This window comes from Notolepis coatsorum (genome assembly GCF_963971535.1).
Source record: "Notolepis coatsorum genome assembly, chromosome: 5".
Taxonomy (NCBI): Eukaryota; Metazoa; Chordata; class Actinopteri; order Aulopiformes; family Paralepididae; genus Notolepis; species Notolepis coatsorum.
The window spans coordinates 13,177,224-13,195,227 of NC_140169.1; the positions used below are offsets into that span (position 1 = coordinate 13,177,224).

At 46.4% G+C, this 18,004-nt stretch overlaps 1 protein-coding gene across 1 annotated transcript in view; it reads left to right on the plus strand.

The window, feature by feature from the left end:
• The window catches only part of LOC311229006 (cystathionine beta-synthase-like), an 88,584-nt gene extending 71,496 nt beyond the window's left edge, over positions 1–17,088 (plus strand). Inside the window, exon 15 of the mRNA XM_084314996.1 lies at positions 14,044–17,088. Coding sequence (XP_084171122.1) covers positions 14,044–14,186 — 143 coding nt within the window. The 3' untranslated portion in view covers positions 14,187–17,088. The remainder of the gene's footprint in view (positions 1–14,043) is intronic.
• Positions 17,089–18,004: the final 916 nt, after the last annotated feature.

The window sequence follows — 18,004 nt, forward strand, 5'->3', positions numbered from 1 at the left end:
TAGAGAGGTCATCCAATGAGCGATTGTCTGTGGCTGGGGGGAGACGGTCAATATTCCTTATCTCTTGTATCACGTAGTCCCATATGCGTCCATAACGTTGGTCGAGGGCTACTAGAGCCGCGGTGTATGGGGTACTTGAGTTGGAATATGCCAGCGCTATATTATGCGCTCTGGGCACCTTCAGGTGCTTGAGGAGGATAGCATATTTGTACGTCTCATCGGGGACATCGGACATCATAGTCTCTAAGCACATCCGTAGTTCCGTGTACTGTGCTCTGTCCTCGTGTGTAAAATCCGGGAACGTCGGTGTGCCAAGGTACGATGCCATGGATGGCTGGCACATCGGTGAGCGTTGGGGGAGAGGCCTCCTGGGCGAGTCTCCCCGTATGTGTCGTCGTGGGCTGGTACTTGGTGGGTACCAAAGCCCGGGTACCCAGGTGCTGTTCCTCGGGGCTGGCTGTGCGTCAAACTCACCCTTGAGTTGAGTTGGGGGTCTTTAACGCAGGGCCTCGGGGGTAAAGTCTGGGCTGTACTGGACCTCCTGGTCCTGTGGAGTACGATGCTGCTGGTGGGCTTGACTTTCCTCCTCTTCCTCTTCCTCTTCCTCTGCTAGGTCTTCTAGATCTTGCAGTCGTCTATTCAGTCTCTCGGCGGCATAGGCCGGTTCTTCCCGGTTGCTGGGTCTCGCATGGACCGGTCGGGGAGGGGGTTCGGAGACGTGTATAGGCTCTTTCTGTTGGCCGGGCTCCGGGTCGCTTGGTCGGGTAGGGGAAGGTGCCCTAGACCCTTGTCTTGATGCTCTGGAGCTCCGTGCGGAGAGAGGGGGAGTCGCCCTGGCAATCTGTTGCTCCATTATCTGCGCTTGTAGTCGGTCGCGCTCGGCTTCGCGCTTGATGTGAGCGAGGTCGCGCTCTGCTTCGCGCTGGGCTTGGGCTGCGTCGCGCTGTGCATTGGCGGCGTCGCGCTGTGCATCGGCGGCGGCGCGCTGGGCATCGGCGCGGTCTCTTTCAATATTCTCTTCCGTCTGGAGGCGTCTGGTCTCCAGGCGTATGCGGTCGTCTTCGCTCCTTTGCTGCGCCTGGAAGCGCTCTCGCTGGGTCGCAGAGTGTTCGCGTTCACTAAGGGCTTGCGCTTGGAGTTGCGCGTGAAGGCGCTCTCTTTGGTCTGCAGATTGTTCGCGCTCACTCAGTTGTTGAGCCTGCAGGCGTTCTCTTTCCATGGTAGAGTGTTCGCGCTCACTTAGCTGTTGCGCCCGGAGGCGCTCTTGTTCCATGGAAGAATGTTCGCGCTCGCTAAGCGTCTGTGCTTGGAGTCGATCGCGTTCGGTGGAGGCTGCCAGGGTGGCGATGAATGCCTGCGCCAGCATCTTGTCCGCCTCGCTGGGGGAAGACACTGATGGAGGTGATCGGCTTCTGACAGTGCTCGTTGGAGATCCGTTCTCCTGGCGCGCTTCGAGGAGGTCTATCTCCTGGGCGTGCTTCTCTTCTGGTAGTGGGTCGGGTTCCGTCCCTGGAGCGCTTTCTTTATTCTGGAGCTCTCCGGGGACCGTCCTGTTGACGTTGTCGGGGGGTATAGTCATGTCATGTCCCTCCTGGTCCCCCCCGTGAGCTTGGTCAGTTACGTTAGAACCCACTAGGGTCTCTACTGGCAAGGTCGCCTGGTCGTTTGACATGCTTTTACTATCCGCTTTTTCCGCATTTAACGTCTGTATAAAGCTAGGTATTAGACTGGCAGCGTAGTCCTCTAGGTAAGGAGGTGGCTGCTGTCTGCGCTGCGGGCGTTCTAGCTTAGGAGAGCCGTTTGTGGAGTGTTCACCGCTGGCCATGGTTAATATCAATATTATATTTAGATATTACACTGATATTCATCCGGCTCGAAGGACCAATTGTAACTGAGGGGTACAATTCCCTGACTGTATTGAGAGTATGGTATCATTAAACCACTACTTAGTTATGTACTTTAATTACTGGCCATACAGTACACGGTATATATGGTGAACACCCACACAATAATATGGCTTAACAAAGAGTCATATTTAGAAGTATTTATTAGCAGAGCAGTAATAGTAGATTACAATATTGAGAATTATGAGTTGCGCTTATATGGCGAAGAACACGTAAATAGGTCAAGAGCGTAAGTCCATGAGCATATTACGATGGGTATAATTAATACCACCTGTAGCATAAGAATTATATAAGGCACACTCGTAGTCAGCTGGAGATACTAAGGGGGTTCCCTCCGGTTGTAAGCCAGCAGGGGAGAGGAATAGTCGGGAGCAAAAGTCTGGATCAACGAGGAATAAAGAGACTCCAGGTACAGGAGACGGTGCAATAATCCCTTGGTCCTTAGACAAAGCAACAGCTATACTCCGGTATGCATTGCAGCATGGATGAAAGCTAGCCAGCCTCTGTGGGTCCTAGAGGCGGGCTCGACGGTGCTCCTCACAGGGTAGATCCCACACAGCAGTGGGGTAGACGGTTCTCTGCTCCAGCAGCCACAGTACCAAAGCAATATAATCCAGCCGGAAAAGGCTCTGCATTCGTCGGTGTAGGTTATCCAGTGTACATATCCACACGGTTCTCGTCTAGGACTCCTCGGATGGCGGCACAAGGTTAGGCCGCCCAGCCTGGATAAGTACACTAGCTCGGTACGACGAACCGGTGGTAATGCTGGTCACTGTAGAACGGTAGCCGCACGATACACTATACATAATAGACTATTACTTTATAATAGAATAAGTCGAACTCGACGATACAGCGTTAAACTCTGACACTTTAGCTATCAATTCGCACGCGGTTCTCAAGGCTCTATTTAGGGGCAAAAAGGGCCCACTTCACGGCACGTTGTATCGTGGTGAAGGCTTCAACTTGTTGGGTTAACTCGTTTTAGGATAAGTGCTTCTGTATCCACCTGCAACGTATTTATACGTAAGGTGAATAATCTAGTGCCAACCTCAGTTCTGTCTCGTATTACTGCGCAAACCTGGGCATGTTGAGACATGTCTTAGCGGTGGCTTTGAACTAGACATTGGGGGTATGGCCGTTGGCGCCTAGGGGGTCGCTGTCCAATAGGAGAACGAATATTATGGTCTGGCCTGTACCTAGGTAAAGGGATATTCCGTGTATATGTACAAAGAATATACAAGGGATATCAGACGATATACAAATATTATACAATATATCGAGTAATAAATATATATATTCGGTTTATCTGACCCTTTGTAACAGCCGCCTCCTAATTAGTCCGCACCTAATTAGATAAGCAGAGACAGATTAACCGTCTTGTCCACTACTCAATGTCCGTTGTGAGGAGTAGGGCAATTCACAAAGTCAGTGGGTCATGGTCGTCATCAAGGGAATCAGGTAGCCTTGGCAACTCTATCAGCCTCGCCACGGGTCGGGTGTATGTCCGTCCCTGGACAAGCACTTCTGCCGCTCTGACCTTTCCGTCGGCACCAGTGATCACTTTGCTTACGCGGCCGGCCGGCCACATAGCTCGGGGTAGTGACTGGTCTATGATCATGACGACTGTGCCCTACGTCAAATTGTCTCTTTCTTTTACCCATTTCTGGCGGGTCTGTAGAGACGGTAGATAGTGGAGGAGGAAACTGTTCCAAAACTTGTCAGCCAATACTTGACTGTATCTCCACATTCTTTGGCCGTTCGCTTCCTCAGGTCTGTACACTGTCTGTGGGAGCGCGGGGTCCAGCCGCCCAATCAAGGGAGTGTTGGGGGTGACTGCGTCGACATCTGCTACATCACTTGAGACGTAACCGAGGGGCTTTGAGTTCAATACTCCCTCGATCTCGTGAGGACTTCTTCCGCCACGGTCTGGGCCCCAAGCACGGCGTACAGGGCTGTCTTTATTGAACGTACTTCTCGTTCCCAGGTTCCCCCGAAGTGAGGGGCATTCGGGGGGTTAAACTGGAAATCAATCTGAGAGGGAGCGAGGTGGGTCTTAAGTTCTGGGCCCATAGCTTGGAAGATCTCTCTCAGCTCTCTTTCTCCGCCTTTGAAGTTTGTCCCATGATCAGACAATAATATAGACGGTTTTCCTTTCCGCGCTGTGAATCTCCGGAAGGCCATAAGGAATGAGTCCGTACTCATGGTTGGAAGGAGTTCTATGTGTATCGCTCATATATGTACAAAGAATATACAAGGGATATCAGACGATATACAAATATTATACAATATATCTCAAGTAATAAATATATATATTCGGTTTAATCTGACCCTTTGTAACACTACCCAAGCTACACAAACAACCAAGACAATTCACACACAGCACATGTCGTATCTCCAAATGTTGTGAAGTAACATGTTTTGCCTGGAAAAAAACATCGTTATTAACAAAACATTCGGGAGGGGAAGGAAGGAAGAGTGGGGTAATGTCCAATGGACATCTTACCTGCACCAAGGAACGCAGGGCGAAAGGCCGCAACACAGGTCTCCACGTTGACGAAAGGCCTCTCGCTGGCGGGACAAAAAGAAGCTATGGCCGGAGCCTTGTCATGGTGCAGGCCCGACTACATCTTCTGTCAAAGATGATGTCGTAGTCAGAGTGCCAGGGCCTGCTATTCTCACGGCTAATGTCAATGGTCGTAGCACAAGCTAACAGCTAACTCTAGGCTAACTGATAGCATCAAGCTAACGTTCCCAGCTGAGCGAAAACGAGCAGCTAACGTCGTAGCTAAACAGCTAACTGGCTAACAGTTAGCTCAACCCGGCTATCGCTAACCACTAGCTAACGCAGAAGCAAGCTATGCGGCTACCACTGAAAAACTGTACAACGTGAGAAAAGCAATACAGGCCAACACTTCAGACAGCCGCTGTGTTTTCCTCTTCTCATCCGAAGAGAGAAGGGAAAAAGAAGGCAATACACGTCCCACTACAGAGTGGTGTTTACCATAGCGGTGCCGGCAACAAGTCCCTCGCGGACTATAGCCGACTTGAGCATGGAGATATTCTCATAATGAAACACCAAGCTCACCTCCCTCGCACCAGGTGCTGACACCAGGCCACACACCATTAACTACTACAACAGCTAGCCGGCCCGTTTGGCTCCCGAGAGAGAGAGAGAGAGAGAGAGAGAGATATATCCACGGCGGGAATAGAATAGAGTGCAGTAAAAACTCACCAAACGTCCAAGAGGATCGAGACAACCGCGTGGAGTTGACGAAGTTCATCTGCCGAATGACCGTCCTCTTCATCTTGGCATAACAATGCTGCACGCGCTCTCTCTAGGTTAGCTAACGCTAGTTAGCCTTTAGCTAAGCTAGCTACTAGCCGACATCATCATGGCTATCCCGACTGAACCACACGTTAGCACTCAATATTATAACGTAGCTAAAGCTAACTAGCTCTCCCTGCCTTTAGCCGGGATGGCTAGCCTGACTGAACTGTCTAACATGCAACAACTTTCATCTTCAGTACATCTGCCGAATGACCGTCCTCTTCGTTTTGGCTGGCATAACTATAACCTCCATGCTGCACGCACGAAATAGTCAAACGCAGCTGATGCACGCCGGCCGTCTGTACACATGTAACGTAACCCCTCCCTTAGTTGAAACCAATAGTATGTCTGCTGCAGAGCCCCAGAGCTCCAATAGTGAGTGTCTGCTGCAGAGCCGCAGAGCCAGGAACATTCTACAAACGTGTCTAATGTGAAATATATAAGCATATAAGCAAAACTAGATTTTAGGTCTGTGATGAGAAAGGGCCTCGCGGGAAGGGGGGCCTCGCAAAAATAATAATAAAAATAAATAAAAAATAATAATAAAAAAAATAATAAATAATTTTTTCTTTTTTCTCGAGGCCCCCCTTCCCGCGAGGCCCTGTGCGACCGCACTGCTCGCACACCCCCTGAGGCGGCCCTGAGTGTACTAATATACAATACTATATAGTGCAAAGCAGAAATGGGATGAGGTACAATTTAGGTACAATTTACAGTAAGGTGTACGAGTTGTAGTGCAATCCTTTATCAATAAATATAAAGTGTGGGGAGTGGGTGCTACAGTGTGTTTGTTTAAAGTGAGTGTGTGGATGTGTGTGCTATGTGCGTTTGATGGTTGTTGTCTAGTGTTCATTGTTCGTTGAGCAGCCTGATGGCCTGGGGATAGAAGCTTCTTCTGAGTCTTTCTGTGCTCGCCTTGAGACTCCGGTATCGCTTGCCTGACCGCAGCAGTTCAAAGAGGCAGTTGTTCGGGTGACTGGAGTCCTTAATGATTCTCTTAGCCTTGCCCCTGCACCGCTTGTTGTATATTTTCTGGAGGGTGGGGAGCCCCCCTCCAATTGTGCGTTCGGCTGAACGTGTCACTTTTTGTAGTCTGCTTCGGTCTTGTGCAGTGCTATTCCCAAACCAGGAGGTGATGTTGCCAGTCAGGATGCTCTCTATTGTACATGAGTAGAAGTTCTTAAGGATCTTCTGACTGACTTGGAACTTCCTTAGGCGCCTGAGGAAGTAGAGGCGTTGTTGTGCCTTCTTCACAACACTGTCAATGTGTGTGGTCCATGTCAAGTCCTCGGATATGTAGGCTCCGAGGTACTTAAAGCTGTTCACTCTCTCAACCGGTGCCCCGTCGATGCTGAGGGGGCTTTAGTCCTTGACCCCCGACCTCCTGAAGTCCACAATCATCTCCTTTTGTTTTGCTGACATTCAGGGAGAGGCTGTTTTCCTGGCACCATCCCACCAGGACCTTGACCTTTTCCAAGTAGGCCCTCTCGTTGTTTGCAGAGATCAGGCCCACCACCACTGTGTCGTCAGCAAATTTGATGATTGTGTTGCTACTCCGCTGAGCCACAGTCCATTCTCCACCACACTGTCCATTCTCATTGTCACTTGAGTGCATAAACCGTGCCTTCATAATGGCTTAAAGAAAATAAAAAGAAAAATATAAGGTATATCGCACTTTTCGTTTAGGCTTTTCTGCAGGAGGCTGCAAAAAAGGCTAAACGTTGGCGCCGTTATATCAAACGCCATTTCTGCTGTATATATACGAATGAAATAAAACGAACTGCGTAGCATCCGGACTATTACAGAGCATCTATGGATGAAATGGGGGTGGCGGGGAACGCCGATCAGTATTATTGATTAGCAATAGAGTGCGCGTTCAGATAGCCAATGTCAGTAGTCTATCACGTTAGGTTATAAAACAATGTCCAATCCAGCTGTAATTTGGGGTAATATTATCCTACCGTCAGGCCATGTGATCGCCGGCAGCATTTCCTCACCAGTCATCGGATTCTGGTAGATCGATATGAACATTGGCTAATCATAAATCCCATTATTCCACGCTGAAGAATACGTTCGGCAAGCTGATCAAAGATGGAGGTTCTTCGTTTGGAATCAAGGCTCTATGATCCGCCCACAGGACTGTAAAAGCATTTTTTTTTTAAATCCACATAATGATACTGCAGTGGAGCGATGGCGCCCCTAAGCGGATCTGGCCGGTACTGCATGTTTCGAAAATCAAATATGTGGAAAGATCCTGCAAGTGAATCGGGGACCTAATAAGCGTTATAAATATGGAATAAAACAATAACAACTTGCCACGAGTATATACGTGGCTCTGGTCCACAACGCATGGAATTGAAACACGTATATACTTGTGAACGGACGCCATAGTGTTAAAAGCAAATCATGACGAGGAGAGATAAAAGCCAAGTTATGATAAAAGAGATAAAAACCATATTAAGACCAATTTGAGTTGCTGCTGAGTCATGTTTTTAGGGCGGATTTAAATCCGAGAGGGGAGTTCAGGAGTTTTATGAATGTTGGCAGGGCATTCCACATTACAGTAGCAGAGTAAAAAAAAATGCATCTTTCCCCATGCATGTCCTGACTCTCGGCGGGACCAGGTCCGTGGAACTTCCTCTTGTGGCGTGTTTGTGGACATCTCCTACTTTATTAAAATAATTTACTAGGTACTTGGGGACCGTTTCTTTCAGTACTTTAAAAACCAGTAGCATTTTAAGCTGGTGTACCCTTTCCTCAACCCTAAGCCATCCCAGACTGCTAAAGTGGGCTGGCGTTAGGTGAGTCCTAAAGTGAAGGTTGTGCAGGAGTCTCACTAGTTTGTTTTGGGAGGTCTGGAGCTTTGTCTTCATTTGTTTGGATATGTTGCTGTACCATGAAGTGCAAGCATAGTCAAAGTGACATTGGATGAGGGCAAGTGAACTCCCTGCAGGCTTTAGGCATGGGTGGCAGAGAGAGTAGCCGTGGCACTAGCTGTCCTTCCTTGTGTATCCACCCCATTTCATCAACAGGAGGAAGATCAGGGTGTGGCAGGTGAGCTTGGTTCCAGATGCTTGCTTCATAGTGTGAGCGCATGATGTGGAACTTCACTGCATCCGAGGTTGGTGTCGGCAGAGTCTCTTGTGGACGGCCTTTGCAGAATAACTTGACTCTTGCTTTGTTGCACGTATCCACCTCAGGCGCACCATAGATCTTGCAGATGAATCTCTCTGTTGATGTCACAAGATCTTCTGTGAAAGGGCCCTTCCCATGGCCAGCAAGATCAGTGTGATGGTGCTCGAACACCTGCCAGGCTGTTTTCTTTCCGTGACCACTGAACTGGGACACACTGTCACATCCGGTGAGGGCATGGAAGGCAAGGATTGTGTCCAATTGATCATCAGATAGTAGCTTTCTAATGTCATGTACTGGAAAATATTTTGGATCCTTCGATGTCCCAGCTTTCATGTAGAGATGCGTACATCGGATTCTGTCATAGTGAGCCAAGAGTAGAAGCAGCACATCTGTGTCACACGCTGACACAACGATTGTTTCCATTGGAGCCTGGATGCAGTGTAAAATCAGTCGTGTATCAGCTTCCTCATGGTAAGCACTCAGAGAGGAGACTTCAAGATCTGGATCTGTTGACTTGACAGTTGTCGCTTCAGCAACCCCCCCGATACTACAACTACAGTGTTCATCATCCGGGCTGTGTTCTATCAGGTGGTTTGAGAGTAGTTGAGCGAGATCTGATTAGTTGTCTTCAAGGGCCATGAAGCTCGACCAATCGGCAGGAAGTGGAACAGACTTGTTTTTGATTTCACAACGTACTGGTCTGTGGCGCTGTTTGCGTTTCACCCTTGTGCCTGTTTTGATGGATTGGTCATGGTATCTGTAACTGAGGGGTTACAAAACCCTGACTGTATTAAAGATTGTGATAGATTAAACCACTGCTAGTTATGTACTTTAATTACTGGCCAAACAGTACATCAAATATAGATGGTGAACACCCACAAGAACACGGCATTGACACAGAAATACTATTGGAGGGTAATTTATTATTATTAGGCAACGTTCGGTTACAGAATGAGAATTAGGGTCGCGCTTGTATGGCGAAGAATATACGTAAAGTCAGTCAAGAGCATAAGTCACTAAGAATAGCAGGAATCCTACGATGGGTCTAAGCTGACGCCACCTGTTGTATAGTAGCAATTATATAGGGCAACACCGGTACCAACTGGAGACAATGGGTTCCCTCCGGGGTGTAAGGCCTGGAGGGTAGAGGAATGTTCGGGTACTCCGTCTGAGTCAACGGGGAATAAAGAGACTCCAGGTACAGGAGTCGGTGCTTGTACTCCCTTGATCAGCAGACAAAAGCAATAGTTGTAATCCAAGATGCTCGACAGCATTGACGACAGCTAGCCAGCCCCGTCCACGAGGCAGGCCCGAGTGGTAATCCTCACGAGGTTAAATCCCAAACGATAGTGGAAATCAACGGTGCTCTTCTCCGGTAGTCACGTCCCAAATCAATATAATCCAACCAGGAATGGTTCTGCAATCGCCGGCGCCGATTCTCCTGTGTACATGTCCAACGGTTCTCGCCTAGGACTCCTCGGGTGTGGGCGACGTATTTAGGCCACACAGCCTGGATAAGTGCACTAGCTAAAGACACGACGAACCGATGGGTAATGCTACACACGGAAGGACTGTGACCGCACGATATACAATAAATGATCGACTATTGACTTCACATTAGATTAAGTTGAACTCAACGTTACTTCATTAAACTCTGACACTTTAACATTCTATTCGCACGCGGTTCTCAATGCTCTATTTAGACGCAAGGTTGCTCACTTCACTGCACGTTGACTCGTGGTGAAGGTGGGTAAGGTTTAGGTAAGGTACTGCCGTTTACACCTGCGCCGTATTTATACTTAAGTGAATATCTAGTCCCAACCTCAGTCCTTGTCTCGTATTACTACGCAGACTCTGGGCATGTTCTGACATGCCTGCAGTTGTCTTTGAACTTGCCGTTGGGGGCTTGCGCGTTGGCGCCTGGGGGCGCTGTCCAATAGGAGAGCGAATATTACTCTGGTCTGTACGCAGGTAAAGGGATATTCCGTGTATATATATAAATAATATACAAAGTATATCAAACGATACATATATATATTCAGTTTAATCTGGCCCTTCACAACAGTATCTGTCAAAGACGACATCTACCCTCTGGTATTTTGCTCCCATCTTCAACACGTTGTCAGTGAACTTGTTGGCATAGTCACCAAATGTTGTAGTGTCAGGTGGCTTTCCGAGTGCCATTACCAGAGCTTGGCCATCAATGACCAGGCAGCTGGGTCCCTGAAGGGTAAGATCTGCAGGGGTTTTAACTTGTTGGCGGGATGGGCATGAGCTCATGCTGGAGGATATTGTCAAGGTCTACCTTACGACCTGCTCTGTAAGCTGTGATGAGCCTTTGTAGAATCTGCAAAGGATCCATCACAGCAAATGTTTTTGAAAATAATAACAATAGCTGAGAAATTATTCATAGTTAATTATTTTTTCACTATCTATATCACTAGTCTATATGAGATATAAATCTGAATATGGCATCAGATCCTCCATTTAAGAAAACTTACAAAAGCACATTTAATTCAAGTTTGTACCTTGTGTAGTCACACTTAACTCATTAAGCCCCACCATTTATTTTTTGAAAATTCGCCTAAAACAGCATGCTTACATTAAAATGCTTATACCGTAATTCCTCTAATAGTAACCGGGTCTCAAATACAAGCCGGGTCTCTATTAATGGCCGGGTGCGCTCTTGAGCTAAGCAATTATAAGCCGGCCTCCTAATACAAGCCGGGTTACTAATATACTGAGCTGCATACTGAGCTAGTTACTTGATTTCACTTTGAAAACGTTGAAATGACCAGTGACCACCTGTAATTGCACTGTTTACTATTTCATACAGTACTTGGTTTCAATAAATTAACCCAGTACATTTTACTGGGTTCAAACTGACACAAAATGTTGATTTATTCATTATGATCCGTTTGAAAATTTGAAATATAGGCCTCCCTCTTATACAGGCCTCCTCCTAATACAAGCCTGGTACCCGCTACAGTTGAAACAAATACAAGCCGGGGTTACTATTAGAGGAATTACGGTATATCCAGATTTATAAGAGCTACTTGCATAAACTTGGTACCTGAATAAAGCTAAGACTTGGGGGATTCCAATGTTGGTGTCCAACACTGTACAGTTATTACCAAATTGCTGTAGTATTCCTGCAAACACTGAAGAAATGTCTTTTTTTTATATCCTCTCCTATACAAAGATTACAGTTAGTCAAAATCAGTTACTCTCATGGTTGCACCCCAGCTATATTCCTACTTTCTTCCTCCATAGGTGCAGATGTTCTGTGCAAAGTTTCATGTCAGTAGAATAAAAAAATTGGGTTTAGCACCTGTTTTTGTGGAGAGAGGGCCTGGTGTTAGCTGCCATGTTGGATTTCTCAATTTTGAGGCCTTATTTGAATTTTGAGATTGGTATACAGCAGATTTGGATTCAGCACCCCTTAACACTTTGAGTGCCACTCACGGCTTTTCTCGGGTTTACGCCCCGACCGCTGAATGCCACGTCACAAGTATTCTCGGGTATTTTTTATTTTTAGCGATCTGAAATCATATTGCATCACGCGAGCCTACCGTTGGAGATCCAGGGACCGCCGGCGCTCAGATGTGAAAAGCGCCCCCTATCGTCTCCCAGATGGTAAATCACCCTTTTGGAATGGACTCAATGAAAGTGAATGGGAGAACCGATTTCTGACTCCACATTTTACTTCTCACTGATGCAGCCGGGGTCTACCAGAGTTCATTCTGGAGCCTCTGAGCCGCGCGGATCATGTGTTATACTGTACACACGATGGATCAATACATTTATCGATTTTTTTCGAATGGCGAAATTGGAATAAACCATTTGGATACCATCTGACCTCAGGTAAGGAATCTATGTTATCAGTGTTAGGATAATCAGACTCGTTTTCACTGATATATAAGCGTATATGTGATATGACTGTAAAAGCCATGAGGAAATAAGAGCAGCGATTATCAGCGCACGGCACGAGCGTGCGTGCGTGCGCACACATATACTATCGATCATCTAGCGTTTATTTGAAAACGATTCATAAATAGGCAGACAAATGACAACGTTCTGGAATATTCCAGTAAAAGGCGATTATCATAGGCATGGGTTGTTTTTCCCTGGAAAACGGGTGATTTTCAAAATGCTATCAAACGGAAATGAAGCGATAAAAATACAATCTGCCTTGCCAATGTTGACTGGAAAATGAGTCTTTGATATGCGACGGGCAGATTAGACACATAGCCATAATTTAAAACATAGATTAGGCGATATTAACGTTAACATTGGCCGTGGATGGTGGCATTCAACGGGGTAAAAAGGAAAACACGGCCCGGCACTAAAAGTGTTAATACCCCTAGAAATGTTGTGTACCAAAAATAAACACGAAATGCCTTCAGCACTTTATACAAGCACATTTTCTGAAATTCTGCCTGATCGGAGTGCACTACTAGGAAGATTTACTCTACTATATATTTCTGCAGTCACCCTGCCAAGGTATGGACATTGAATTTGCAATGATATATTGATGTCAAAATCTTCCTACTCAGAAACATGCCGAGAACCAATGAGAATGAAGGACAATCGACCGCGACGAGTTCATCAATATCCTCTATTTGTATTGATATTGTGTGTGTGTGACCAGGTCGGATCCACTGGAGTTCAAACAAAACCTTGCTTTATCAACAGAAATAACTCTACGTTCATGGTTGCCAAGTGGCTGTTCACCTTGACCTCTCTCACCGTCAAAACAAATCCCACGCCAGGAGGCGGGAACAAACCGCAGCAACAGGAAGCAACAGGGTTTACGGGACACGTGGTGTTATTGTGAGAATCAGGCTACCAATTGTTTCAGCGATGGTCCCATTTGTTTACTGTAATAATAATAATAATAATAATAATAATAATAATAATAATAAATCAAATTTATATAGCGCCTTTCATAGAACCCAAGGTCGCTTTACAATCAGGACAAAAAATAGGGCAAGGAAAGTAGGGGGGGGGAGGGGGAAGAGGGGATGAGGGAAAGTAGGGGATAATGGACCTAATTTAATCTAAAACTAACTGATGGGGAAAGCCTTGGTGAAGAGGTGTGTTTTTAGAGCGGATTTGAAGGTGTCCAGGGTTGGGGCGTTGCGGATTTCGGGGGGGGAGAGAGTTCCAGAGGGTAGGGGACGCCACGCTGAAGGCTCTGTCCCCAAAAGTCCGTAACCTGGTGCGAGGGATGGAGAGGAGACCTAGATCAGAGGTATCAGAACTTGTAAGTCGCTTTGGATAAAAGCGGATAAAAGCGTCAGCTAAATGACTAAATGTAAATGTATATCACAATCAATCTACCAATCTGACAATTTTGTTAAAGTCTCCTTGTAGTAGCTTTGATTAGTGAAGTAAGTTTTTATGAAATTCTCCTATCCTCTTTGCCCCCCCAGTGCTTTGACCCCCCCCCCCAGCTCTTTGACCCCCTCCCCTCCCCAGTGCTTTGACCCCCCCTCTCCAGCTCTTTGACCCCCCTCCCCAGCTCTTCATCTCTTTCAGGATCTTATCACAGTTGGGGCCACAGCGTTTTTACAGAAGGTCTTGTGCTCTTGGCGGGCGGTGCACTAAGAACAAACGGAAGTCAGCACTAATTCCCACTAAAAAACACCGTTGTGTGTTGTCTCTTCTCTGCAGATATGGCCGACGGGTCAGCTCGTCCGAGGTACATGGTGTTTGGCGTGGTGACGGCCATCGACCTCCTCAACTACATCACCACGCGCGAGAGGCGGGAGCGCTCCATGTCCGAGTGCTCGCTGTCCGACGACATGTCCCTGTGAGCGTCGTCCTGTTTCCCCACATGTCGTCGCGGCCACCGCCGCCGTGGCGTAACGGCCGGGGACAGTTTACTGAGATGTAGCACCTTCTGAGCGGCGAGGATGACGGCGATCGTGTAAAAACGTAGGCGAGCGAGAGCTTGTGGTTTTAGTCTTAAAAGTGTACCCCCCCAACCACCAACCCTTTTGGGCTACATCGGAGGATTTATCGCATGCTGCGATTTTAGGTTCATGGATTAGCTTAAGAGGTTTTGAAAGCACATCTCCTCCGTCTTGCCTCTTATTGCATCTTGAATGTAACTTTTTTTCCTTTTTTTTCATTTGGTGTCGTGAGGGACGCAGCGTTTCTTCTCGCTTAACCCCTCCACTGCCACACTACCAAAGATTGTTAACCCTTTCACTGCGACAATGCAGAAGGTTAACCCCTTCACTGCCGCACGACAAAGGGTTAACCCTTTCACTGCCGCACTACAGAAGGTTAACCCTTTTCACTACCACACTACAGATAACCGTCTGTAATGTGGTAGTGAAAGGGTTAACCTTCTGTAGTGTGGTAGTGAAAGGGTTAATAATCGGTAACGATGCCTTTAACAGTCAACGCTATGAATTACACTTATGTTTACTTTGTAATGGTCGTCATATAGCCATGGTTTTTCTTTTTTTATTGCTTTTTTCTTAGAATAAGGATGGTGTATATAATCATAGATATCTATATAGAACACTAGATAGCTTACCCGCGCTGCCGGCCAATGTAGAGCGACGTCGTCGTAGGGCGGCCGTCTTGCTCGAGGCAGCTCAGCTACTGATGACATTCATGTCTACTTTTTTACTTAAAGGTAGTTTTTTTTTAGTTTTTTTTACAAACCGCTTGAATCATAGCCACGTTAATAATGCTTGTAATAAACCAACCCGTTTGTAAATCCGTTAATATTTCAGCGAGTTATGAGTATTTTTGTCTGTGCAGATCACTCACCCTCACTCAAGGCTGACTCGAGCAAGATGGCGGCGGTTCAGTGACGCTGGTGACTCCGCCTTAAGCTATCTAGTGTTCTATATAGATATCTATGTATATAATGGCATATTCACCTTCCTCTCACCTGTAGGTTGGCTCTGCCTGTGGCTTTCAATACAGGCATGTTCAACAGCTCCACCTAGTGGTTGAAAATGAAAAAGTGGAAGAGTGGAAGATGCATGGCTAGGATGTAAGAACTTTATTAAGACACTTTTGTCTGAACATTTTGCACTCTTACCAAGCACACGGGGTTGGTTAGTTTGGTACAGCCCAAACTGTAACCCCGACAATGAATGACACTCGTTTTGGGTATTATTTTCCTTGTATTAAAACGAGACTTGAAAAGGTTGTATTGAGCTGCTGCTTTTGAAGTATTTTAAAGATCCCCTCCACTCAAAAACATGTCTTTCTTACGGTTAACTCCTCTCGGAGGCACAGCTTTGACTGTATAGATTGTTATTTGTACAACTTGTCACCAGAGCGCCTTTTTCCACATTCTTCCCCTGGAGAGAGAGCTTTTCTGTACTTCCCTGAAATCTAAGTTGCATGTGTGATGTCACTAATAGGTAAAAACCATCATGTGGCAACTTGACACCTTTTAACTTCAGCATGGAATTCCTGGTTAATATCAACGGGTGCTTGTTGTTAATTTACACATTCATAGATCCTTGCATCTCAATGAGGGTAAAGGTGTAGAGATGCTGCTAAGACATTTTCAGTAGTTTATTGAACAACTTGTTGAGAACCATATTTATATTTAAGTATTATTCAATATAGAAACATTTTAAGGGTTTAAAATGCATCTGGAGGGGATCTTTAAAGAGTTGACGGTTTGTCCCCATCAGAGCAGGTCTTTTATAGAGATCGGTCTGTCGGGGTGAAAGTATTGTATTTTGAGTTGTTGTACTTTGTGACTTTGTTCTGCTGTTAACTGTACTTTATTTTTTTTTGTTAATGTATAAATCATATTGTATGCGTGGTGAGACCAGACAAGAGGTATCACTGTGTGCGTGGTGAGACCAGACAAGAGGTATCACTGTGTGTGTGGTGAGACCAGACAAGAGTTATCACTGTGCGTGGTGAGACCAGACAAGAGGTATCACTGTGTGCATGGTGAGACCACACGAGAGGTATCACTGTGCGTGGTGAGACCAGACAAGAGGTATCACTGTGTGGTGAGACCAGACAAGAGTTATCACTGTGCGTGGTGAGACCAGACAAGAGGTATCACTGTGTGCATGGTGAGACCACACGAGAGGTATCACTGTGCGTGGTGAGACCAGACAAGAGGTATCACTGTGTGGTGAGACCAGACAAGAGGTATCACTGTATGCGTGGTGAGACCAGACAAGAGGTATCACTGTGTGTGTGGTGAGACCAGACAAGAGGTATCACTGTGTGCGTGGTGAGACCAGAAGAGAGGTATCACTGTGTGTGTGGTGAGACCAGACAAGAGGTATCACTGTGTGTGGTGAGACCAGACAAGAGGTATCACTGTGTGTGGTGAGACCAGACAAGAGGTATCACTGTGTGCGTGGTGAGACCAGAAGAGAGGTATCACTGTGTGTGTGGTGAGACCAGACAAGAGGTATCACTGTGTGCATGGTGAGACCAGACAAGAGGTATCACTGTGTGTGGTGAGACCAGAAGAGAGGTATCACTGTGTGTGGTGAGACCAGAAGAGCGGTTTACAAGTTCCAAAGAGAGATGGATTTGTGTAAAAAAGGAGAGCTACAAAACGTTTTATTTCTTTCTTTTTTTATTAGCCAAATATTCTCTACCTGTTTCTTTCCATCTTTGCTTTGGGTCCAAGTTGCATTTGTTAATTCAGGATTTCTTGTTGATGTAATTATATTGTTGCTGGCTTCCAATAAAGATTTCTTTTCCCTGTTATGCTGAGAATTCTTTTTATTATTGATTTAATCACATATTGCAGACTGCAATACAATCAATTGATCAACTATTCATACTATTAATACATACATAAAATACAGTAGTAATCCATTTTACAAAGAACAAAAGAAAATACACAATATAAACCCCTTTATCTACTCCCAGCTTCTGCTACTCATGATCCACCTCTTTATAGACTATTTAAAAGTGGAGAAGGTGACTTCAACTCCATTGGTAGGCCGCTATTCCATAGTACTGCTGTTGAATACAGGAATGAGTTTTGGCCTATTACCCTGTTGCATCTTACTTGGATGAGGTGGTCTGTAGGGCTCCCCCTGGTGGCGTGTCTACATTCCTAACCCTGGTAACTACCATGCAGAGTTTAATTGAGAGACCCTTTCCTCAACCTTGAGGCTGTTCAAATGTGTCTGTGTAACTAAGGTGAGTCCTGGGTTGGAGTTTTAAGATCAGTCTAGCTAATTTGTTCTGCGCTGTCTGTAGCCTACCTTTCAGTGCTACTGTGATGCCACCAGTGTACCAGGAGGAGCAGGCATAGTCATAATGACATTGAATCAGGGCCCCTGCCAGGACTTTTTTTGTCTCTGTTTTTCTCCCCGTCCCAATTTAGTCGTTGTGCCAATCCCCCCCCCCTCCCCTGCTTGGTTGTTGTGCGCATGTTCTCCTACTGGTCGGTACAAGGGAACCATGAAGTCATCCGCACGCTTCCTCCGACACGCGCAGCGACAGCCAATGACTATTTTTTCACCTGGCAGAGAGGACTCTCATTGGTGAAGCGTAACGCGTGGGAGGTCACGCTGCCTTCATCAAGTCCTGCCTCCGCTGAGCAAGCGCCCAGACCTGACTGATCTTGTCAAGCTCAAGACTGAGTGACCTCTCAACTTCTCTTTTGTTCTCA